General features: G+C 57.1%; 1 protein-coding gene and 1 long non-coding RNA gene across 2 annotated transcripts; one reads left to right on the top strand and one right to left on the bottom strand.

The window, feature by feature from the left end:
- Nucleotides 1-280: 280 nt before the first annotated feature.
- On the bottom strand, nucleotides 281-24,843 carry CA5A (carbonic anhydrase 5A). The gene is made up of 7 exons (XM_045890289.2): nucleotides 24,606-24,843; nucleotides 20,237-20,434; nucleotides 9,367-9,485; nucleotides 7,100-7,195; nucleotides 6,913-6,975; nucleotides 3,644-3,799; nucleotides 281-1,254 (listed from the first exon to the last, which is right to left on the bottom strand). Exons 1-7 carry the CDS (start codon nucleotides 24,841-24,843, stop codon nucleotides 1,012-1,014), a joined length of 1,113 nt encoding a protein of 370 aa, XP_045746245.1. The 3' UTR covers nucleotides 281-1,011.
- LOC135362843 (uncharacterized) lies at nucleotides 13,560-18,429 on the top strand. Its single transcript, XR_010408192.1, has 3 exons — nucleotides 13,560-13,695; nucleotides 15,362-15,454; nucleotides 18,301-18,429. It is a non-coding gene; the product is annotated as an uncharacterized LOC135362843 (long non-coding RNA).
- Nucleotides 24,844-24,928: the final 85 nt, after the last annotated feature.

Below are 24,928 nucleotides of genomic sequence, written 5' to 3'. Positions count from 1 at the left end.
AAGAAAACATGCAATGCTTATGTGCATGTCTCACTGTGCACTGGGCAGAAAGGTAATGTTGGGAGACAACGCGATGGGTTGTTCGTAGCTTTGCATCGCTACCAGAGGGGAATATTTGTGATGCTGTGAGAATAAAAATGCCATTATCAATCAGGATGTTCCTCAGCCTCACAAAGGAAGAAAGCTCTAACACAAGCTTTAGGACGGGTGAACGTTGGGGACGTTTCACGCTAAGTGAAAGAAGCCAGTCACAAAAGCACAAATATTATAACGGTTCCACTTACGTTTTATTGTAGCGCAGTCAGAATCGCAGAGACAGACCCTCGAATCGGGGCTGCCGGGGGCTGGGGGCGGGCGTGGGCAGGGAGCGCGAACTGGGGGGTGGGGGGGCAGAGTTCCAGTTCTGCAAGATGCAGAGAGCTCTGGGGCGGGGCGGTGGGGACGGCTGCACACCATTTTGAACGCAATAAACGCCACAGACCCGTTCACTTGGAAATGGGTAAGATGGTAATTTATGTGGTGTGTGTTTCATTACAATTAAAAAAAAAAAAAAGCAGAATGACCACAACTGAACGGCACCAGGTCCTGAGCGGCCACATTGGAAACCCCCTAGGCCGTGAAGCCAGAGCGGGGGCTCGAGCCGGGGAACGCAGGCGGCCTCAGGGGCCGGGACGGGCCAGGAAGCCCAGGTTTCCCGCCAGCCCCCCGACACCTTCAAACTGGGCTTCTAGAACTGTGAAGGAACACGTCGCTGTTGGGTTAGCCCCTCCGGTCTGGTTATCTGTCACAACAGCCCCAGGCCACTGAGGCGCCCAGGAGTCTGGAGGCGGGGAAGACTCATGTGGGTCCCCGTCCCTCGGGAAGCACGCGGGGGGCCATGAGTGTGGAGAGACAGAGGGCGCCTGTCTGAGACAAGGAAGCGTGGGCGGGTGGCCCGGCTCAGCTGGGGCTTGTTCGGGCATTGCCGTAGGCGCCGAGATAGCCCGTGTCCCCACATTTCCGTTCCCTACCCTACTGAGGCTTCTTTGAGGTGGTTTCTTTTCCCCGCAACTGAAACGCACAGTGACTGAAACAATGATCTCTTTCTCTCTTTTTAGTGTCAGAGGTGACATTCCCTCGGATGCCCCCTTCCGCAGCCTGGAAGGATGAACGGACCTTCCGGTTCATCAGGGGCTGAAGCGGACGGTAGTTGTCCACCATTGAATGCTCTTCTTCACCGAGCGCGGAAGACAGGAGCGTGCGAAAGGCAGCCAGCTGCAATGGAGAGCAACCAGAGTGGGCCGCGTGCAGGTACGGAGTGAACCAGCTCCCAGACGGCCCTCCTGCCGTGCGCACTCGCGCTCCGTCCCACCCCTGCCCACACACTGAATCAGGGATGGCCGCGCACAGCCAGCACGAGGCGGCGGAGGGGACGCCCAAGAGCGGTCAGAAGAGGCGTCGAAGCTTCTGCCTTGGTTTCCTGCATCCTTGCTGGAGAAGCCATTCGCCGTGTAGTGAGGACAGCCAAGCAGCACCCACGAGGGGAGCCGAGGCCCACGGCCAACCGCCAGCACCGGCTTGCCGGCCGCCAAGTGAGCCTCCAGCCCGGCTCAAGCTTTCAGAGCCCACAGGACATCTGACTGCAACGCCACGAGCGATCCCAAGCCGGAACCACCCCATACTCTGACCCCCGGCAACTCAGGGGGATTCTGACGGTGATCGTTTCCTCAAGCCTCTAACATTGGGAGTCGCCATGCGGCAACAGTCAACGAACACCTATAACATAAAAACTAAGCGAGTACATACAACAGGAAGTAACATTTGACTCGCTTCTCACTGAAGGAGCTAAAAGTCCATTTTTTATCACCTCATTTGTTCTCCGAATATACCGAGGAGCTCTGCGAGGATCACTTGCATGTTCGATGACCTACGGAGCTGGGTTGTGTCTACACAGTGACCACGTGTGGAGCAAGCTGGCGGCTGCCCCCAGGGTCACGGAGGGCATGGAGGACCCAGGCTCCCGGGGCTCAGGCACAGGATGCCCTGCACCTGCTGTTGGCTCGCTTAGGAAGGCAGCTTCTCTCCCCCCCACCCCCCACCACCTCCCCAGTTCCTCTGCCTGGGGTAAGGGGCTTCTGCTCTGCATTGCTGTTTAATACTCACCCCCGTCTTAAAATAATTAGCTCGTGTTTCTATTTCCTCCCAAACAGCAGCGTGCAGAGACTGTTCTCGATGGACCTCATCACTGCATCTGCTGCTACCCGTCTCCCACCCGCTTCAGCTGCAATACCTGGCATGCATGGGTGCTCATTACGTGTGTGCTGAGGGACAGAAGGGGTCTTGGTGACCAGGGGCCATTTGTCGACCAGGGTCCTCCTTGTGTCACTAACAGTTCTGGTTTGGGAGAAGAGTGGATCCCTCTGCCTTCCAAAGCAAACAGCGTCATTCCATGACTTCTGCACGAGAGGATGTTTGCAGAATCACGAGGCCGGAGCCTCAGAAAGAGACTGGCAGGGAAGGCCCATCCTGCATGGGGACAGGGGCCGCAGCCACGAGCTTGCTGCATGTCTGTCATCCCCAGACTCTGAATGCCTGACACAGACACAATGTCTCCGCGTTCTTGAGATTTCCAGAGAAAAAGATACTCTAAGTTTTTTAAGTGTTAACAAGTAATATCTACTTACTTTGGGTGTTGGTGGGGGGAGACTATTTAGAAAAGGAAGAGGAAGGAAATTAGAACCAGTGCAGAAATCCTGGGACATCCAGTATTAAATTTCTGGTGTAAGTTTGTGTGCCAGATTAGGGCATTACTCTGTGAGTGCTCGCTCACCTCCTCCCCGCCCCGGACCTCAGCCACTGGGACCTGCTGTGGCCAGCCGCATGAGAGCATGTGGGGTCTGCTGGTCTTTTGCATTTCTGTCATGCACCATGGACCCAGCTCTGGGTAGCCACTGGTCCAAGGAGCACGAGACAACCTGGGCCTGACCCAAACCCCAACCCCCTGCCATCCACAGACAACCCACAGACCCAAAGCAGGAAAAAGAGATGCTTGTTAGGAGCCATTGAGTTTTGGGGTGGTTTGTTAATCAGCATTGTTGTAGCAATAGCTGACTGACCTAATCCTTCTGGAATTTTCTCTCAATGTGTATAACTTAATACAGCCCGTGAGAGAAACCTCAGCAAACTCAATTATTTACTGTTCTATCATCCAAAGAAGGGGGAAAAAAACTCTAAAATCTCCTCCTCTCCTTCAATGATCCTACTTCTTTCACGGCTTTGCAAAATTGATCGACGATACTCCTTTCTTGGTTAATTTGTTCACCTACAAATACCTACAGAGGTCCCATTGTGGGGACCCATGTCCCAATTCTAACGTCACTTCTGTTCTTGCTAAAGTAACTTTAGACCGACACACACGACAGAGCAAAGCGCTGACCTCGTTCAGCCATTTGTCATCAGGGAGACTTGCCGCGCCTGAATTCAAAACCGCTGAAGATTAAGACAGAGCCAGAGTGTAACTGTCCGCCTAGCTCCTGTTTAGCTGGAAAATCCAAACCACACCGGACAATGAAACCCGTGACACACACTCACAGTGTCTCAGTGGCCCCAAACAGGACTTGAGCCCTCAGTCCCTTCCCCCCACGCCGGTTCCGGTGCAGCTCACCTGGCTCTGAGCCACTTCGACAGGCTGCTTCTGGATGATCCAGGTGACTGACTCGCTGAGCGGAGGCGTGGTGAGGGAGCCGGGGTAGGTCCAGTAGTCCCGACAGGTGGGCAGGAGATGGGAGGGCTGGAAGGGGCCCACGGCAGCCCGTGCACCCTGAGAGACCAAGACCGCAGGCGGCGTCAGGTCTCAGGCAGAGACGGTGGTGGCGGGGGGGCGGGGGTGCTGGCAGGAAGGGGATGGTGTCCCATCTTTATCCCAGCGACCAGGCCTTCACGGGACAGGTTTGTTCCCGGGATAAAGACGGTGAGGCCGCGGTCGTCACATTTGGAAGCAGTAAAGAAAATGTGACCCTCCTGTGCAGAGCAGGGATGCCCACCAAATGCTTACACGTTTCCTTTCTAAGGTATTCTTGTTTGCATACCTCCGCTGTGAAAACGTTGTGCGCACCTGACTCTATGTTGGGCACGGGGAGGGGGGGCAGGAGGAGACAGAGAGGACAAACTACCCACGTTCACGGGACTCACCTTTTACCAGAGAAAAGCAGAGCACACACAAAATAAGTAAGTGAAATATCAAGTCGCTCCCACCACAGTAAGCATGATGGAGGACACTTAAGTAGGGCAGTGGGATCAGAAATGCTGGGGGAGGTTAGCGGTTGGCATGTTAAGAAGGGATGGTCCTCAAGGCCTCATAGAGAAGGACACGTTTGAGTGAAGACTTGGAAGGGGTGAAGGAAGAGGGCTGCAGGTTTCTGGAGGAAGAGCCTTCCAGAGAGTGGGCAGAGCCAGTGCAAAGGCCCTGAGGCAGGGTGTGGCCTGAAGGGCTTGAGGAATAGCACAGAGGCCACCTGGCTGGAAGGAGGGAGTGAGAAACCAAAGCAGTAAAGCGGTGGAGGGCAGGGAGCCTGCAGAAGGGGACCCCCTGCTTCTGCCCAGGACTAGGGAACCCCTGAAGAAATCCACCAGCAGGGGCAGGAGTCCCGGGCCTGCAATCTGGTTGCCACTCAGCACAGTGCAGGGTGAGGGAAGGGTGCAGACAAAGGAGGACCTATTGGTTCTCCAGCCAGGGGCCCTCCAGCAGGCTTTTGCTCAGTGACAGAAGGGTCTCTTGGGGTCCCTCGGGTTGGCAGGCTCAGGACCATGGTCCCTGCTGCTCTGGAAAGCCAGGGAGAGCAAGGCCGCGGGCGCAGGCCTGGGAGCAACGCCATGCTAGCCAGCGCCGAGGTACCAAAGCTGTAGGCCCCGGGCGGCACTGCAGGAGGGCGTCCAGGCACGGGGCGGACACGCTCGTCCCCAGACCCTGTGTCTGAAGGCACGGTTCCTCCGTGGGGGGCGTGTCGGAACTCCCAGGCCCTCTCAAGGCTGATGACATCACCCTGTGTGCTCTGGTGACGTCGTGAAGGAAGCAGGTCACAGGTGCACTTGGGACAAAATGCAAGAAGTGTGGGGGGCGGGGGGGAGCACCGTGGCAAATCCACGTGCCTCCCCCTCCCCCGAACTGGCTTCCGAGGCTGTGACTGCGAAGTTTCAGATCCACCCGCAAGAGGTGTTTCTACTTTATTAAAGAGGAACGTCGGGGTATGTAGACGTGACTTTCTCAAAGCCACGTAATCGGCGGCAGAGCCCAGACGCTGTGGGAGTCTGTCCCACCCCAAAGCTGGCTGTCCCTCCTTCCCTGGGGCTGCAGGGGTGGGGATAAAGGCGGCGGCCTGTGTGGAGGGCCAGCTGGATGCCCCCGCCACAGCTTTCCCGCCAATTAAAGTTTTGGGAGGATCCATGACGACGCGTTTGTCAGAACCACAGAACGGCAGGCCACAGAGATGGTGTCTAACGTTGCCAATGTAAAGAATGGCTCCGGACGTTGGGGGCACCCAGCATGGGGCGCAGAGAGGGGCCACTGAGTCTAACGGGACCCCATCCCCCGACCTGGGAGACACAGATGCCCACCCTGCAGGCTGGACCTTTTGTGTCCTAGGATCTCACTCTTATTTCTCAGGTTAGGAAGCTGAGGCCAAAGACGAGCGTCAGGCCCAGAAGCGAGGCCCAAGCACCTTCCCTGTCACCCTCGCTGACACCCAGATGGCCCTGCGGAGCCAGACGCGCTCCAGAGCTTCCGTGGAAGGAAAGCAGCCCCCCGAGTAAACAGCCCATCACGGCCAGGTCCTTCCCTTCCCACCAAGAGGTGGAGGCCACGCCGTGTGGGAGGTGGACGCCCGGGGAAAACATCCTCGGTTTACTCTGGCTGCAGACCAGCGGGGAAGAGGATGCTCCCAGCACCTTGACCTTGGGAAGTTCCTGAGCCTGTGGACGGGGCAGCAGGGGGTGATCTGGTCTTGGTCCCACAGGGCCAGCCCCGAGGTCAACATCAAGGGGAACACACCGCCCACATCAAACAGACCCCGTGAAGCCGCTGAGGAAGGGCTGGCCCCCTGCTTTCATCTGGAGCCGCTCGGGCCATTGTTGCGACAGGTCCGGGCCCATCCGTCCCCGTCCAGGGACCACCAGGACTGCTCGCGTCCCGGAATTCTTTTGTTTGGTACTGAACAAATAAACTGCATTTCTTGGGAATTTCCATGTGTCCATCAAAGTCCTTTCTCAGCTGATGTTGGAGAAAAGCTGCACTGTTGTCCTTGTCTGTTTGAGCTGAGCTTAGTGCAGTGAGGTGCACCGGGGGGCCGAGCGAAGACGCGCTCGCGGAGGGTGAGCGGCGGGCTGGACTTCCTCCCTTCCCCTGGCCTCCCTGCTCTCCCGGGACAGGGTGACCCTGAGATCCCGCACCGGGAGTGTGGCAGGTGGCATGCTTGTGAGCACTCCTAAATGACACTTAGATATTTACTGCAGTCGGTTTTAAAACAAACATCATCCCTAGGAGATGTCGTTGCCTGGGAGAAGTCTAAAGAGTCTTTCAAGGCTGATCGGTGTAAGGAAAAATACTACGTAACGAACAGTACCAGTGACAGGCGGACATGGCAAACACCTTAAGATGCTGCCTGAGCGGCTGAATTTTGGGAAAGTCGGAGGGAGTCCAGCACCCACGCTGTACTGAGGAGGGAGGGGTCCTCGGGGAGCAGGGACCCGCGGACGTCCGGGAGTGAGCCCGCTGGGGACGCGCTGGAATCAGCCCCAGGGAGTCCCAGCCCTGGACCGGGGACTCAGACCCCCTCAGCCAGACCCTTCCACCCATTAGATCTTTGGTTGTTGCCAGTGGGTCATTAATCTAAGCAGACGTGCTTCTCGGCTGTGCCGAGCGCAAACCACGCAGCTTACCTTATGCTTGATTTCCGGCAAGACTTCCACCAGCTTCTGCAGTGCCTCGTGCCGGGCCCCCAGCTGCACGGCACAGACGGGAAAGGCCGGGGTGTGAAGGCAGCAGGCGGGAGGGCAAGCCCACCCCACGCTCCACGGACGGTGGTTCACCCGCTTCGCTGGGGGAGCCGCGCCCCAGCAAGCTTACCTTTAGAAACACGCCTATCACGGCCACGCCGTTCTCCCCCGTTACGGCTTCTTTGTAATTTCGGTATCTCACCGAATTCCAGTGAACTAAATGCAGCTGAAAGAGAGAAGAAAGGAATTACGGTGATCACGGTGCGGCAAGATGTACAGCATCTGCTCCGGCTTCCGGGCCGGACCCAGCGCCCATTGCCCGGTTTTACCGGATTCAGGTGTGCCGCCTGCTTGGGGCTCCCAAACTCGGAGAGAAGCTCAGACGGTAAGGGCCTGGGCACTTCTGGCGGTAGGGAAAGGAGGCTCGGCTTCGCGGTGTGAAATAGGACTTGGCGGCGGGATGGTACGCTCTTACTCAGAGATCCTTGAGCCAGCTTGCCAGATCGGCACCCGGACGCTCAGTTACATTTGAATTTCAGATAAACGACGCACAGTTTTTAATGTGAGTATGCCGTCCAAATTGCATTCTCCCCCCATGTCTGTCATTCTCCTTTGAACCTCATCTATGTCCCTATTTCGCGTTCCTCCTTGGGTTTTCCCGAGCTCAAAATCGGCATCAGGATTGGCCAGCTGACAAGGATTTAAGGGGCAGAGGACGAGCCGGGGAAACAGGGGAGGCCAGGTGCCGGGGTCTGGCTTGGGTTCTGTGTGATGGGGGCTCGTGGACCTGCTGAGGCTGAGCTTGGCCCAGACCCAAGAAGGGGCCTGGGTGTCCGCACATCGGTCCTTTTACAGGATGAGCTGTGCTACAGGCCTTTCAGTGTCAGTGTCCACACTGACAGTCCAGAAAGGCCTCCAGCCTGTCGTGGTCAACGAGACCCTCCCCGTGCAGCTGCTGGGTTGCAGGGCTGGGGGGCCTCTGCCAAGGGTGCGGGGTCCAGGTGACACCTCACTCCCAACGAGCCCCAGTGCTCCCAGCCATGGCACTGGGGCCAGCGAGGGTGGCCTGGCCTCTCCCAGCCCTTGCATGACTCACCTGGAAACCCCCCCCCGCCCCACCGTCCCAGTGCAGTCGTCCAGAAATCAAGACAGCTGGGTCCAATGCCCCAATTGCAGGCTGCTTCCTTCAGGGACCCCCACCTTCAAACTGGATTTGCCTTCCAAACCCCCACAGGAAATGGAGGCTCCCGCATGGGCCAGAGGCACGGCCAGAATGGGCCCGGCAGCCCCTGCTCTGCTGACCCAGGGAGAGCCACTGGGGGGCCAAGCTCCAGTCTTGTCTCTATGCAGCCGCCTCTTCTGTTAAAGCATCTGCTCATGGAAGACCATGTGCAGACATAGTTACCAAGACAGAAGGCATGCTGCCGAATGAGAAAGAGCATGTCACAAGCCCCACTCCTTCACTTTTGTGTTATTTGTAAACATGTCCGCACTTATAACAACAGGTGTAACTTCCTGTTTATACACTGTCCCCAGAGGTCACCTCTGGGTGTGAGATTGCAGGTGGTGTTCATGTTTTAGTTTGACTGGATCCCAGCTCTATTTTAACTGTAGCCCTGCTCCCATAACAATGGCAGCGAAAAGTTAGGATAAAAATTGTCCATACTTGAAATGCATCAGGAGGTCAGGTGTTCGGGGGGTGGACGGAGGGACGGGTGGATGGACAGAGGAGTGAGAAGGTGAATATGGCAAACTGTTAACCATTGCATCTGGGTGGCAGCCTCACGGGGTCTCATGGAACAGTTCTTCCAGGGTTTTGTGGGTTTTTTTGTATGTTGGAAAAATTTCATAATAAAATATTGGGGGGAAGTCTATAAACACCACTTACTGCACCGCCCCCCCCCCCCCACAGCTGCAAACACCAACTCCTAACATTTATCCCTACCGATTTTCTCTACAGAATCCCATTTTGGAACGATGCAAACGTCTCATCGCTTCAAGAAGATGATCTCTGTTGTAAGGATTTTCAGATCTCCGTCGAAGGCCCCGAGTGCCTCGAAGGACCGGAAGCTTCTAAGTCCATAATCGACCAGCAGCGGGCACGTGGCTGAGGGAGCGGCTCCTGAATCCCAGCTGCGGACCTTGGCAAGTCCCAGAGCCACTTAGAACCTCGGTCTCTCCTTCTGTTGGACGGAAGCATGAACGGCACCCTGGTCTTAGGACAGCTGTGTGATTGGATGGGTAGGGCGGCCCACTGCTCCGGTTTGAGCCCCGAGAGTCCAGTGTCCCGGGAATGCTCCCTTCCTGGGCACTCAGGCTGGCCAGTCACCCTACACGCCAGCCTGGGGCGTAGAAAGCCCCCACGACGTAGCTGCTGCGAGGATGGCGTCTACCAACCTCTGCCGGGTACACGTGGTCGTCCACCGTGTGCTCTGAGCCCCGCTCGTTCGCCGCCCCCCAGTGGAAATGGAACTGCTTTAGTCTGTAGAGGTTTTCCAAGGGGCCACCGCTGATCCCTGGAAAATGAAACCAGAGGAACCCGTGTGTTAGTTTGTCTGCCGGACTGCCCTTTGCTGGGACAGCGTCTACCTACACGGAGGTCACGCAAGTTCCCTCCTGAGAGATCGACGTCCTGCACAGAGGACAAAGTGAAAGGCCGGCTCTTGTCTGTTCACCTCTGTCCCTGGGGCCCTCTGGCCCCAGCTGACCCCAGCTGACCAGAGCGGGTGCAGAACTCAGCGCTGCCACCAGGTGGCGGCAGGGACCTCATCCCCTTTGGTGCCCCCGGAAGGCAGAGGAAACCTTTCTGAGATGCATGCCCGTCCTAGAAGGTTTCCAGGCTTTTCCTTAATTAAAAAAAAAAAAAAAAAAAAAAGTCTTTTGAATGAAAAAGTGGCAGCTTAAATTCCACCACCAAAGAATTCCACAAACTAATATGTAACGAGCAAGATGTTCACGTAAAGAAATTCCGAAAAACAGCACGCTGCCTTCTCCGTCAGCGCCAACCTGCATGCAGTCCCTGTTCCAGGTAGTCTCACTATACGACCAGGCTTTATTGGTGGGCTCTTTTCTAAGTCACCCTCAGTCCCCGGGGTGGCCTCCCCGGGAGCTGTTAGCAGACAGGAGCGTCCATGATGGGGCACTAAAGAGCCCGGTCCCGAGCCCAGGGCGAGGGCTGAGAATCCCATGCACAAGGCTGGCTGAGCTTCGGCTGCACTTTGCTAACAGATTTCCATCAGTGTTGCTATGGATAGAATGGTTAATGTGGTGCATCTTGCTTTTAACTGAAGTGAGCACATGGCTACTGGGCTGGGGGGCAGGTCAGGAGGCCCCCCCCCCCCCCCCGCAGATGCCAGGGGTGGCCCAGCCCGCATCAGCTCCTCTGGGTGACCGATGCTGTTGACAACGTCAGAGGCCCCTGGCTGGTGGTGTTCTCAGTTCTGCTTTCGCCATGAAAAGTACAAGGAGCAGGAGGAGCTGAACGGTAAAGTCGAAAACAGATTGAGTTCACGATTCTGCCCTCGACCAGCTCATAGAGCTCCTCGCTGCCTTTCTTCACTCGAAAATGAGGGTTGTTGGTCTAGAATCTCGTTAAGTTCTCGTCTAGTTGTAGAGTTCTGTGGTTTTATGAGGAAATCGACTCTCCTGAGCACACACATGTGAATTATACTTCAATTTTTAAAAATACACAGAGAGAAGCATATGAAAACGTCCTAAGTCCCAAAGCCCGAATCTCCCGGTGGGACCGTGGAGGAGTCGCTCTGCAGATGGGAAAGCCTCCCGGTGGGTTCGAATAACAAGGCTTTAATGGAGATTTTCTGTGGCTAAAATGACAAAGGGGGTTGGTTTTTTTCCCTGGGGGGGAGGTGAACTTGTAGGTGAACTACAACTGCCCTTTGTAGTTTTGGGTTGCCTTGAAGCTTACCAGCAGAGGGTGGGGTTTGCTGGTAATCCCAGCAACGGGAGCTAGGATTTGAGCCCAGGTCTGACAGGGAGCTAGGATTTGAGCCCAGGTCTGACACGAAAACCCACGCCTTTTCCACTTGATCCTTCCAAGCAGAAAACACAATTTCGGGATGTTAGAGGACCACGAACCCGGGCAGTGGAAATATCTGTGCTTGCTCCTGCCTGGCAGCCTCTATCCGCGGGGCAGAGGGGTTTCGTGGCGCGGGCCAACCAGTGGCCTCGCGTGCCAAAACACACCCGTTTGTGACCAAGAGGCAAGCCTGAGGGGGGGCGTGTGGCACTTAGAGTCTGAGCAACTTCCCTGCAGGAGGCGGCCTGGGCACCACGGTGGAGACGGTAGCATGCTCACCCATGCAGCTGACGCCATCCTTTCTAGAAGCAGAGCACCAGGAGGCAGGAACGGCGGGTAGACCTGGACTTGCAGCTTACCTCCGCCTCACACTTGCTGCGTGACCCTGAGCGAGCCGCTCTCGGCCCCTCCGAGCCTCAGCCTCCCCACCCGCGCAGTGAGTGTTGGTGGGATAAACGGAGGTGGTGACGGGGAGAGTGCCTGGTGGAGGGTTGTCATGACGATAGTCATGCTGGTGACTCCACAGCATGTAAACTTTCAAGGACTTGACTCCATCTGTTGGAAAACAATTACCAGCTAGAAGGTTCTTGCGGTCCCTTCCCGCTCAAGCGGGAATTAGAATTAGAATTCTATGTAGGGACGTACATAAGGTCTCCGAAAGAGCGACACCAGCCGTATGCAGCATAAATCCACCCGTAGCTGGATGTCTGCTAGAAGTCCGCCAAAAATGCCCTTGTAGAAAAATCTCCCGTGGTGCCAGGGAGGGGCAGCCGCGGGGACGGGAGGGGCTTGTGGGCGCAAGGTCAGAAGCCTTTTCCAAGGTCACCCTCCGCACAGGACTGGAGCCCACGGACGCGGCCCCACGCTCTCCCCGACGTGAAGCTGCCCCTGAAGCTGCCTCCCACCAGCCAGACTCCAGCCCGTCTGCTTCCGCAGGAGAACGAAGCATGGAAGGCCATCCTTTGGAAGCCTGGGGCCCTGGCCCACCTCAGGAAAGAATGTTCCTGTTCAGCGGGGCCTCCAAGACGTGTGTCTCTTTCAGGGTGACGTCTGGGCCTCTGTAAAGGAAGGACTCGATCCTGGGCAAGCTCCTAACACCGCCTCCCCCCCTCTCCCCAACCCGCCCCGGGCCCCCAAGGCTGCGGCACCTCCCTAGCCTTATCATATGCAAACACAAACAAGGAGATAAGCAAAACCTGAGCTTTCTAGGAGGACAAGTGAGGAGGAAGGAGGCTGGTTTATAGCCTGGGCTGGGCTGGAATGGTGCCCTGGGGCAGGTCGGTGGAGACACCGACAAACCTGGACCTTTGGCTGATGCAGGCATGGTGCCCCTTTCAGCCTGAGTGCACCCAGGAAGAGGGAAAAGGCAGGTCAGAAAGCACAGCTTCTACGTTCAAGAATGCCCTCAGTCACCCGGCGACCGCATCCCAGGCCTGCTTGAAGGTCCAGCCCCTCGGCTGGTGCCGCGGGGTTCCAGCCCACGAGCCTTGTCCTGCTGGGAAACTTAGGAACTCAACTTAAGGCTGCAGCCCTGGATCAAATAACCTCAAGGTGACTTTTCATAACGACAGTGCAGTGCCAGGTTATTTCTCTTTCATAAAACTATTTAAAAAGGCAAGCCTGATTCGGGAGAAGGGGGCCTTCCGCTCGCCAGGCCCCAGCCCCCAGACTCGGCCGCCAGGAGGGTGGGTGTGTCCCCCAGCAGTGTCCCTGAGCAGGTGCATTGAAACAGAATTGTGGAGTTGCCGGAGCCACGGCCAGACCCTGCAAACACCCGGAGGAATCGGACTCCACGGGGAAATTTGCGGTCCCCAGAAACTGGTGTGTCTGTGCTTGCAACAGTTGCTGTTAATAGCCATCCATTTGTCAGCTCAGAGCTTTCAGCAAGAGAAGCAGGCTTTTGGCGGGCACGGTTGTTTTAAGGCTTCAATACAAGAGAAGCTGAAGATGCTCTAATCACTTAAAACTGCAGATAACGCAACGTCGCCAAGTGTTACCAGCCCATCCTCGGGGCCACCCCAGGAGCTCGCTAAAGTCCCGGAGCTGCGACGGGCAAGGACGAAGGGCCCGCGTCTGTCGCCGGCACCAGCAAGGCCTCCGTCATTGTCCCGGCAAGCCGGAGCCACAGCTGGGGGCCAGCACACGTCGGGGCTGGAGCGGCGCAAGCCACCCCCCAGCACCCCCGCTCTCTGGGTGGTTACGCTCCAAGAGCATCAGGCAGTGGCTCCAGTTTTAGAGCCAGGCTGACTGGGACTCACTGATACCACGTCGCTCCGCTTTGCACGGGCTGTTTTTACCTCTCTGCGTCTCTCCCTGGCGCGGCCCCTGGGACGCGGAAGGGGCTCCATTAGTGACTGCGCCTTCTGTTTCACTCCTGGTAGTATTGTGCTTCCCCAAACTGTCACCGTCGTCACCATCAAATCAGAGACCCGCAGGGACCCGAAGCCGCCGCGATGACTGCCGGGACAGGACCTGCGCGCGCAGACACCGAGGGGCAAACCATCTGCAGGAAGTGTCCGTGAGAAGGGGCGTGGCCAGCCACAGAGGCGCCAGAGAAGGAAAATATTCGGGGAGCTCCTACGATGTGCCGCCCCGTCTACCGAGCATCGAGATGGAGAGAGAAGGGGACCGAAGCAGTCCTGTCCTCTTGGAGCTTGGGCTCCGAGGGACAGGCAGGCGGTGTGCTGGTGGTGAGCGCGAGCGGGGACGGGGGTGCGGTGGGGTGCGCTCTGCAGGATCTAGGCTAAGCAGCACAGAGGGACTCCCTGAGGACGAAGAGAAAGAGGGCGTTAGGCCGAAAGCGACAGGAGGTGGCGAGGGCAGGAGGGAGAGAGAGCAGGCCACCATGGCGGCACAGACGGAGGTCCGCGGGGTTCCTGCAGGGCACTGAGGGGCAGGTGCTGCCGTGGCCCAGGCGCGGAGCCTTTGCCGACAGATGGAACGTTCCGGTCTTTAAAAATGCATGCATTACCAAGGTTCAGCCAAGGCCCTCAGCTGTGTGGTTGCTCAGCTGCTCTGGCCTGGCCCCAGAGTCTGCTCCTGGGTCGGCATGCGGGGAGGAAACGTGCCGTGTGGGGACAGAGGCCCTCTGCATGCGGAACCCGGGGACGGCTGGGATCGGGGAGGCCGAGGAAGGCGCTGCCCACGGAGGCTTTCCACTTGCAAGGCCCGATGATTAACCATGCATGTGCGGCTCTCCTGAAGGCGTTCGTGCGTCTGTTCAGCATCTCCTTCAGAAGGTCCCAAAATTCATCTTCCCAAGGCCTTGCTGTGGCTCCTGGCAGTCTCTCCTCCTCTTCCTCGCTCCCCATGGGTCTCTCCCCCCGTCCCCGCCCCAGATAGCCTCCCCTTGTTGTGCTCTACGCGCCATGGTTAGTGGACCCCGCTCCCGAGGGCCGCGCGGGGTCACGGGCGGGGGTGCCAGTCGGGCTCGAGGTTGGGAACCGGCCCTTTCAATTTCGCTCTTTGTGTGAGTCGTGACCCGAGATCTGCTGGTGAGCAGGGAGTGCGTCTTGGGACTAAGGCTTCCCCACGCACAGGGTGCTTACTAAGACTTGGCCGAGAAAGCGGCAGAAGGGGCTGTCCTGCAGATTCACAGTTGTAGCTTCTGGTGTGGAGCAGGAATGATGAATTCCAGGGTGGCCCTCGGAAGGAACGCGAGCAGCCGGTCAGTGACCAGGAGAGGGGGGACAGCTTCCACACTGGGCAGCACTTTCTGAGGGCCCCAAGGGGACCCACCTCCCATTTCTAAGTTGATTCCTGTTAACTGGAGCGTTTCGTCAAACAGCTGCCCACGATCCACAGGGCGAGGCCATGACGGACGCACGGGGGGTGGGGGAGTGTTGGACCAGACGGGACTCAGACTGGCCCCCGGCATGCGGTCTGTTCCCAAGCCTGAGGAACTGGCCATCTGGAGAGATGCAGGAGGGAGCAGGAGCAGAGGAGGGGAGGAAGGAAGCCTGCCTCAGCCTGGTGCAGATGACTCTGGGTCTCTAAGTGGGCAGCATCGTGGGGGGGGGGGTTCACAATACAGACACTGGCTGGTGGGGACGGCGCGATCCCGGGGTCACCGGCCGGTAGGTGGAAGTGTCCCGGGGGACATGGGTCCTGAGTGCGATGGTGCAGGGGATGGAAAGATGGCACAGCATTCCTTCTGCCGTGTCCATGACCCGTCCCCTGCACCATCTCCAGCCTGCCTTTCCAGGAGGGAGCCCGTAGATTCGTCTGGGCAGCTCCGTTTGGGCTCCAGTGGCTCAAGTCAGCTTCTCTGGCGGGCACCTACAGGCCCCCCGCTGATGGAAGTGACCTCGGCAGACTTTCCCATTACGCTGATCTGCAGGTCTGTCTCTGCTGCAGGAGAAAAATCGACAGAGGTCCCATGGTGTGCGCTGGGCGCTGATCTCCGTGTCGAAGGCTCGCGAACTTCTCTGCTCGCAGGAACCGGCCCAGGTGGGATCTCTTGGCACCGGGGGTGGTGAGCAACCGTCATTTAGGCGATAAAATGCTGTCACTGGCCCCACCTTAGTGACTTAAAATCCACTTCAATGTGGCTTTGGTGCCTGATGCCTCATTTGCCCATTACTGTCCCTGCAAGGGAGTGACCCTCCGGGGGCTGCCCACAGGCCAGGAGGGGGCCTTTCTCCCTCAGCCAGTTGAGTGGGGGTCACACAAACAACATTGGAGTCCTGGCCGTCAGCCAGGCCGCAGCTGCTTCTCTGCCCTCTCCGTGCTCCCTCCAGTGGAAGCCGTCGGAAGAGCACGTGGCCAGAGCCTCCTTGGGATCCTCTCATGGCCAGAGAGGGCAAAAGCGATCATCCGGTCATCCGAGTGTTAATTCAGCTCACAGGGTGCTGGGCGCTTCCCAGGACCCTCTTTCAATCCTCCCGAGCCAGGGTCCGATCTTCCCCTCACAGAGGAGGAGGCTGAGGGTCAGAGAGTTTAGGTGACTTGCTAGAGGACATGCGTCACACGCGTCTCCTCAAGGGGACCTCCCTGAGGCCTCGAGCGCTACGTGCCCATCTGGTGGACCGGGCGGGTGTGGCCACCGCTTATGGGAGGGTCGCCCTGCGGGGCTGGGGCGAGGGGGCTTCCCGGGTGAGGCGCTGTGTGCGTGGGGAGGGGTGTCTGACGGTGGGGGTGGCCTTTCCCTGGTTTCCGCCAGCCTGAGTTGAGTTTCTGCCACATGCAACCCAAGAAGTCTTGCCCAGTACAGAGGATGCCTCACTTGGGATCAGTGACTGTGTTGGGAGCATGAAGCCGGCTGAGTGGGAGTATTTACACCAGGGAAGGTGGCAAACACTAAAATGGTTTCCTGTCGCTCCCCCAAGTCCTGGAAGGCCAGGGGCCAAACATTTACCAGCCTTCCCCGAGCCAGTCTCCGAAGTGCCAGGCCCACGTGGGAGGACAGACCTGGCGTCTTCAAGCCCCGAGCTCTGACTGCCCGCCTCTGGGGGTCAGGCACAGGGTCCCTCCACCCCGGGCCTTGCAGATCTGCCACTGCACATGGCATTTGGGCAGAAAGCACAAGGACGAGGCTGCCGATCCTCTACGTGTGCATCCCTTCGATTTCTTCTCTCTCAACTCAGCCACTTCTTTTGGTCTTCTGGATTAGGGTTCTTGGAAACAAGGGACAGAATCATCCATCAAACTGACCTAAGCAAAAAAGAGAGATTTATTGGTCCAGGGGCTGGTTTGGCCTCAGGCACAGCTGCATTTGGAAGCTCCAGCGATGGCCTCGGGCCTCAGTTTTTCTCTAGCTCTTGGCTTGGCTCTTCCCTGAAGGCCAGGGGCCCCGGCTAGCTGCTCACCACAGCACAGCGCAGGCAGAAGGGGTTCTCTTCCAATGTCTCCCAGGAGAATTCCGGCGCTCAGTGGTCTGACTTGACTTGCACGCCCACCCCTGGACGGATCCCCGAAGCAGAGGGAGCTGCTTGGACTGGCCATGCCCAATTCTGCGACTTATGCTCTGGGTAAAAACTCAAGAGGTGGAAATTCTTAACCCAAAGGAGGCTTTGATTTGTGATTCTCAGGGTAATTATGATCTGTAATAGCCTCGTTTGCCAGCCTAAAATCTGACCGCGATCTCCCGCTGGACACAGGACCATCCAGAGTCCAAGACACACATGCTGTAAGACATACAGCATACAAACATAACAGCAACAGCTTCACCCTTGAGGCACCACAGGTGCGTCCCCACTCCACCTGTCCGGAGAGTCGGGCGTGGGCTTCTTGCTGCGGGGTGAGCAATGGGTGTCCCAGGCCGACCCCACTGCCCGCCAGCCCTCCCGCTGGGGTGCACTCACTGGACATGGGCCTGGCTAGGACCCTGAGCAGGCTGCTCGCTCTCTGGGGACCTGACCACGAGCCCAGAACAGTCTCCCCATGTGCTAACATTTTCCTCCGTTCACATGGGGTCAGTGTCTGTGGCTTCATGCCTGATCTCTGTGGATGTTGGGTGCAGATTTTCTTCCACAGAGGTTCAGGCTCCTAAAATTCCCTTCTTTGGAGGGCAGAGAATCCTGCCGTGAGAGCTCTGTGGCCTCTGGCCATGAATCTCTGAGACTCATTTTTCTTTAATCTGTGAAAGGGGAGCTAACACCCATCTCACACAGTCATGGCAAGGAGTGCTCAAGCGTAGGCTCAGAGAAGGGGCCGGTAAAGGGCAGATGTGGGGGCGGAATGTGAGCTTTCCACTCGCAGGAACCCGGCTTGAACTTGACCCTTCACGTGCCGCCCTTCCCTCAGCCTCTGTCTCTCCTTGAGGAGAGTGAGGACGCCGAGCCTCTCCACTGTGGTGTCTGTTTGGGGCCATGCTGTTATTCACGGGATGGACGCGCTTCTTGAAGAGGGTGTCCACTTGTCTGTCCTGCAAACCTTCCGCCTTCTAGCAACGGCATCTCCATGTCCCTGGGGACCACCACTTCCCGGAGTATCCTGGTGCTCTGGGTCTCGGTCATGGTGAGGATGTCAGTCAGAGTGCCACGCTCAAGCCACCAGACCATTTCCCCTGGGGATGTCAATGATTCCGTCCAATGTCTCTTAACAATGCACATACAGAAGTCCAACGTGACCCTCACAGCTTTTTGTATTTTACGACTTAAAGGAAAATAAACCTGTTATATAGATATTAGTAAGACCCATAACTATGCATAATAATCATATGGGAGGAGGTGAACTCTATGGTAGCTCATCCCCAACCACATCTGTTTTTCTCAAAATTATTATTCCCGTAACTGTTAACCAAGTAATTAAAAGTTCAGGAGCTATTATTATTCCTTTTTTTTTTTCTTTTTGAGAGAGAGTGGTGGGGGAGAGGCAGAGGGAGAGAGAATCCCCAGCAGACTCGCCACTCAGCACGGAACCAGAGCGCCTGGAACACTGAAATCAAGAGTTGGATGCTCAACCGACTGAGCCGCCCAGGCGCCCCAGGAGCTATCATTCTTTATTCAATCTTTTAAAGTTGCTGCATAAAATTTTAAAAAATGATACAAATGTGCACATTAAACCTGAAAATCCAATTTTAGTTTGCTCCTTGGGAATTCGAACTTGGAACAGACCGACAAGGGCAGAAGAAAGGTTGGCACACTGAGTAAATAGGTTCGTGCATCCCTGCCCCGGGCTGGCTCCCGTGCTTTCCAGGAGCTGGGCATGCAGCTCGCCCTCCTCTCTGTTGTTAGCCCGGCTCATCCTTCCAGGAACTTCATCTGTGCAAATTTCGGCCAGAGTTGGCGTTCTGGTCCCTGGCGCTCAGCGAGCCGTGTGCTGTGAGAAGCATTGCTAAGGGTCACTGTGAGCAGCTCTGGGCACACAGGCAGCTACTCAGGGAAGGCGGGCTCCTTCTTACCTGTGGGACGGGGAGAGAGTCACCTGGAAAAGTGAGCCCTGCTGTCTGCAAAGCGCCCCGCAGGGCCTGGCCCAGGGAGAAGCCGGCACCCCGCTGCTGGCCGGTCCATCAGAGGAGGGCCATTGCAGCTGGGCGTCCGCTCACCATCCGGCCCCTCCCCTGGGAAGGCTGGCCGGTGGCCCGCACGTGGTTCAGGGTGCCCGGAGTGGGCGCTGTGCTGGCTCAGATGTCTCCCAGGCAGGGTGACCCAGAATCTCGAGGACACTTTGACGGGTGGGAGTCCAAGCCCAGGGCTCGTGACAAAGGTAGGACGCAGGGCGCGGGGCGGACCTTCCCCTCACGGTGGAAGCAGAGTGACGGCCCTGGGGCCGGTGTTGGAAGATTCCGCATCGGCCTGAAGGCAAGTCCCCACTCCATTGTCCTGCCACTGACCACGTAGGAAGCAGCCAGAGCCGGTGACCACAGCCCATCTTGTGCGAGGCTGAGCGCTTCCCCGCGGTGGTCTCTGTGGAGGCACATGGGACACGAGGAGCGCCCCTCCCCCCCAGCAACAAGTTGTGAAGACACGGGCGAAGTGATGTTCCCCAGGGATGCCCAGAAGACCCTCGGTGCCTAAGGTTTTCGTCGGGGGCTGGTCACAGAGGCACCCTCTGCCGCTGTGGACGGCGATCCCCACTCCCGGAAGGAGGACAGAGGCTCGGCATGAACAGGGCTCACGGGGATACCAACAAGTGCCGAAGGAACACCAGACGGAACCCACCAGCAGCCCGGATGTGGACGCCTTCCCAGACCCGACGGAGCCTCCATCCCAAACCTGGTCAGCGTCCCGGTGAGCCTCTGAGGGCAGGGTCCACACGAAGCCCTTGGGAAGGTGCTGAGACCCAGTCAGGGATGGAGGCTCCAGGGCCGCCCTCACAGCCTCGCCACCTGCCCGCCCCAGCCCTCCCCTGCTGTACCCTGTGCTCCTCCCCTCCTCCCCTCCCAGCCCTGGGTGTCTGTGGGGCAAGAACCAGCGAAGGTACCAGGCTCTGGATGCCCTGCCCCATCGTCAGCACAATTTCCTTCTTCCTCTGCCTTCAGGCCGCACCGCCACCTCCCCTCTCTCCCCCCACCTGCTCTGCTCTTCTCTGTGACGCACCATCTACATACATTGCCATGGGCCTCTTGTTTCTTCCTGACCAGCCCCTGGAATGTCCAGTGAAGCTGTGCATTATAATCCTGAAGATGACCACCACCTCCCCACCCTGCAACACTGAGACGCCTCTGTTCCTTGCCCCGCAAACACCACGCGTAAGCAAAGCCCTGGGCCCCTTCCCTGCCCAGTGTGGCCCCGCTCTCGGGCTGTGATGGGAGAAGAGAAAGCACCCCTGTCCCCGGCCCAGGCTCACCTGATCCCTCGGCCGAGTCGTCGAATTCCACCTGGAAGAAATAGCCGGTGTTCCAGATGTGCAGGCAGCTGGCTGCGGCATAGGAAACCCTGAGAGGCTTCAGCTGCGGGTCGTAGACACTGTCCCTCCAGCGGATGTTGATGGGCGACTGTCGGGTGCCCCCTGGTGTGGAGGCCAGGCCCTTCCAGAGGGGGTGCACTGGGGTGGAGAGAAGGAAGAGGAGGCCTTCACTGAGATGTCAAAATTATTAGTGCCTCGGGGGGAGGGAGCAACCCTCACAGATGAGCCCCCAGAGGAGACAGCCCTCGGGAAACTGGCCCAACATGGAGCCCGGGGGCCACCAGGCTGCCCAGCAGGTCTGCCCGTGTGTGCGGGGCCCTCGCTCCGTCTCCTCTCCGGACCATCCGCCAACCGACTCTCCGGCGCTGCATCCATCAGGTTTTGATCTGTGGTCATGGTCACGGTGTGGTCACAGGAAGTCCGTGCCCACCCACCGGGGAGAGACGTGGCCACCTGTCCTGCAGGCCGCCTTCAGGGCCTGGAAACAATGCCTCAGGATGCTCTGAGCTGTCGCCGGCCTTCTCACCATGGACGGATGGGTGACAACGGCCTTGGGGGCCGGCGTAACTGCCTGGACTTTTGTCCCAGCTTCCTCCTGCTCTAATTCGCTGTTGTACCAGCAGCCTGGGGTCTTCCATAGTCGGCTCTCTCCCCAAAGCCCCCCTGAGCTGGCACAAGTCATGACTGTGTCTGATGCGAAGTGACCTTTAACACACGGAACAGCCTCCTGAACCACGCCCGCCCCCGTCCCTCCATCGGGGAGGCCAGCACGGAGCGGGGCTGCACGCAGAACTCGCCAGTGGCTGGATGTCGCGGAGGTTGTCCTTGTCCCACCAGAGACTGAACTTGCCCAACACAGAGGTGCACAATGGGGAGGAGGGCGTATTCTTAGGTTACATTTGTGGAGTGGCGCGAAGGGGCCGCCAACCCCATGGAACATAGTCTCTGCCCCCAGGTAAAAGGGCATGGCTAAAGATGTCCATCGACAGATGAATGGATAAAGAAGAAGTGGTATATATATACAATGGAATATTATGCAGCCATCAAAAGGAATGAGATCTTGCCATTTGCAACGACCTGGATGGAACTGGAGGGTGTTGTGCTGAGCGAAATAAGTCAATCAGAGAAAGACATGTATCATATGACCTCACTGATACAAGGAATTCTTAACTGCAGGAAACAAACTGAGGGTTGCTGGAGTGGGGGGTGGGGTGGGAGGGATGGGGTGACTGGGTGATAGACACTGGGGAGGGTATGTGCTCTGGTAAGCGCTGTGAATTGTGCAAGACTGTTGAGTCTCAGATCTGTACCTCTGAAACAAATAATGCAATATATGTTAAGAAAAAAAGAAAAAGAAGAAGATAACAGGAGGGGAAGAATGAAGGGGGGGAAATCGGAGGGGTAGACGAACCATGAGAGACGATGGACTCTGAAAAACAAACGGAGGGTTCTAGAGGGGAGGGGGGTGGGAGGATGGGTTAGCCTGGTGGTGGGTATTGAGGAGGGCACATTCTGCATGGAGCACTGGGTGTTATACGCAAACAATGAATCATGGAACACTACCTCTAAAACTAATAATGTAATGTATGGGGATTAACATAAGAATAAAAAAATTTTAAAAAAAGAAGGTAAGGGGAGAGGCAAGAAAAAAAAGGGGGGGGGCAGCTCATCCTTGAGAGCACCCAGGCAAGGCGCCTGGACCTGAGGAGGCCTCCGCGCTTTCTCGCCGTGGCCGTGTACCCCCAGGGCCACGCTGCTGTGCCCAAGGTCGGTCTTGCCTTAACCGACGCCAGTCTCTGCCAGGAAGTAATAAAAGTAAAATGTTATCCCCTTTTGCTCTCAACCAGTATTCATGGCGCTCCTTCTGTGGGTCATGCACTGGCCCACAGGCAGGGAAGGACGGGGGCCGCGTGGGACAGATCTGGACAGAGCGAAGCCTCCTGGCAGATGCAGGAGCCAGAAACGCCTGTGGGAATGTCGGCCACACGCCGCGCGGTAGGAAGCAGCTCTCCCGAGGAGTGGCATGCCCTCATGTGCGGCGTCTGCCCTTTCCATGGCCGAAAGGCTCCCGCTGTGGCCGGATGTCAGCTGCCAGTGTGGATGCCGCCAATCCCAGGCTTAGGAAGCAGGGCTGGAGAACGCCCACCTGGAATGATTCCGGAACCTTCTGTAGCACTGTCTTTTCTCACTAGGCCAAGCCACCAGTGATTTTCAGTCATACAGAAGGCCCCCCTCACCCGCAGTGTCGCTTCCACCGCTTCGGTGACCCTCCAGCGATCCGCCACGGACCCGAAGCAGAGGACCCTCCTTCTGCTGCGGGGTCGGGTCTTTGTCGGGTCCCTGAGAGCCTACGCCCTCAGGTCACGGTGCCTACGTCATTCACCATGAGGGCGTTTTATCATCTCATGTCCTTGCCAGAAGGTGAGTGCGGTAGATTCAGCTGTTTTGAGAGAGAGGCCACCGTTCCGTAACTTTACTACACGTCTACGTTAGAGGTGTTCTATTTTGTTATAGGTTGTGTTGTTTATCTCGTACTGTGCCTAATTAGTACATTAAACTTGCTGTAGATGTGTGCATATAGGAGAGAACAGTCCTATAAAATCCCGTGCCTGCTGGGGGCCCCGGAGCAGATCCCCCGCGGAGAAGGGGGGAACAATGTGTTTAGGAACAAACTTTCTTTTTTTCCCCAAGGGAAATGTGCTGCCGAATACCAGTACACAAAACACTAGACTGGAGGCATAAATGTCTCAGGAAGCCCCAGTCTCCCCGGTTTGGCAGAATATATTCTGTGCGTCGTGGAACTCGGGAGTAACCACCAAGCCCTCAGTTCTCCTGAACGTAGCTGGGAGACCAGGGCGTGAGCGGATTTAGGCGCTCGGCACAAAATGTCACTCAGTCCTACATACGTGTGTGCAGATATGTGAGAATGTGGTTGGTAATTGTTAAAGACTGGGTACCACCTAATGTCCCCCAACAGGGTAATGGTTAAATACAGGGACATCCATACAACATAGCACTTGGCAAGCGTCGGCAAGGTGCCCGGCGCGGTTCTGAGCCTTTCCATTCCTGACCTCATTTCTGCTTCCAACAGCTCTGTAAGGGAAGTACTGTGATTACCCACCTCTTACAGGCGATGCAACTGGGGCTCAGAGAGGTTAAGAGACTTGCCCAGGGGCACACAGCCAGGATTCCAGTCTAGGTGGTCTGATGCTCTTCACAGTCGTACCAGTATGAAAGAGGGGACAGGTGCTGAGGGACAATCGTGAAGATGTCTCCAGTGGACACTGGAGAAAGCCAAGGTGCCGACCAACATGCACAGTGGGGTCCCTTTTTATTTTTTTGAGAAGTCTTGTGAATGTGTAGACACATTCTATGAGCATGGAGGAAAGTGCCGGAAGGCTGAGCTCTCAAGTAGACACACCAGTGACCTCCAGGAATTGGGGTTGGAGGAGGCACAGGTGGGAGGGCCTTTGTGTATGGTTTGAAATTTACAGATGGGTCCAGGGTGGGCACAGGTTTTGCATTCCTAGAAAGCTCCCGGGGGCGATGCTGCTGTCAGTCTGGGACCCACTCTGAGTAAGGGTCCGTAATGTTCACTGAGAGCCCGGGCTGTGGCAGGCTTTCTACGCCTGTTGTTCCATCTTTATGTGACCCCGTGTGACACGTAGTCCTCCCCTCTTACAGGTGTGGAGACGGGCTCAGCGAAGCCGCTGGCCCCGCTCTCACCTCTGACAACGGTCACTTGTCCCGAGTGCCCACACTCAGGAGCCACTGGTTGTGAACACCATGCTCTTTCAACTGTCCAAACCTGGGAAGTGCAGATACTTCAGAAAAGTGACCTTCAGAAGTGACCTTACTGCCAGCCTTTTTTTTGTTGTTTTGACAGAGGGGAAATCTGAGACCCAGAAAGAGAGAGGCATGAGTCCAAGGTCACAGGGCGTTAAGGACGGGCGCCTCCAGGGTGCGGCGGACCGGGGGCAGTCTTTGGACAGAGCTGGTTGCATGATCTGTTTATGGCAGGTTTGCTGAAAACGTTCTCTGCCAGACGGGTTTGGGAGCGGGGCTGGATGTTCCTAATAACAGCTCATCTTGGGGAGCACTTGCTATGAGTCTTCTTCTGAGGATCTCACCCTCCTGATGGCCCCATGGAGCTGAGGTTAAGGGAATTGCCCAAGGTCACCCGGAGGAAAAGAGACAGAGTGGGAACCTGAACCCAAGCAGTCCGGTCTGACTGCCTCCCATTTTGGAACACAATACAGAAGTAGCCAAATGTGAGACCGCATCTGGGGAAATGCAAGGATCTACTTACAAGTGTCATTCCGATTTCTTTGTGCACAGGGACCCCGCGAGCACCATTGCTCTGGCCTTCGCAGATGACTGCGGAGAGCCCCCCACATCTGCTTGACCAAGACGGAGAAACCAGAGGACTTCTGAAAGCTCCTGCCCAACACTGGGGTCCTTAGCATCTTGGGTCTGTTCCCCGCGGACCCCAACGAAAAGAGGGTGATTTTCCTACACTCTGCTCTCGCTTTGATCGGGACGACCATGAGATGGGGTTGGCCCACCTCTTTTTGTAGAAACTCACCCAACCCCCTGATCCGGATGGTTAAATTTCAACCCATGCCTGCCCCA

Source organism: Mirounga angustirostris, unplaced genomic scaffold (assembly GCF_029215605.1).
Source record: "Mirounga angustirostris isolate CCGP_5_RB_7025 unplaced genomic scaffold, mMirAng1.0.hap1 SCAF_16, whole genome shotgun sequence".
In the NCBI taxonomy this organism is placed as follows: Eukaryota; Metazoa; Chordata; class Mammalia; order Carnivora; family Phocidae; genus Mirounga; species Mirounga angustirostris.
The sequence above is the reverse complement of the archived record's forward strand: the minus strand, read 5'-3'. Positions and strand labels throughout refer to the sequence as shown.

What these genes read in the sequence shown, in the direction of transcription:
- CA5A (XM_045890289.2), bottom strand. Translation starts at nt 24,843, where the DNA reads ATGGTCGTCCCGATCAAAGCGAGAGCAGAGTGTAGGAAAATCACCCTC. An exon ending in TGATAGGCGTGTTTCTAAAG is followed by an intron (nt 6,976 to 7,099) that starts GTAAGCTTGCTG and finishes TGTGCCGTGCAG; the next exon opens with CTGGGGGCCCGGCACGAGGC. An exon ending in TGCCGGAAATCAAGCATAAG is followed by an intron (nt 3,800 to 6,912) that starts GTAAGCTGCGTG and finishes TTGGTCTCTCAG; the next exon opens with GGTGCACGGGCTGCCGTGGG.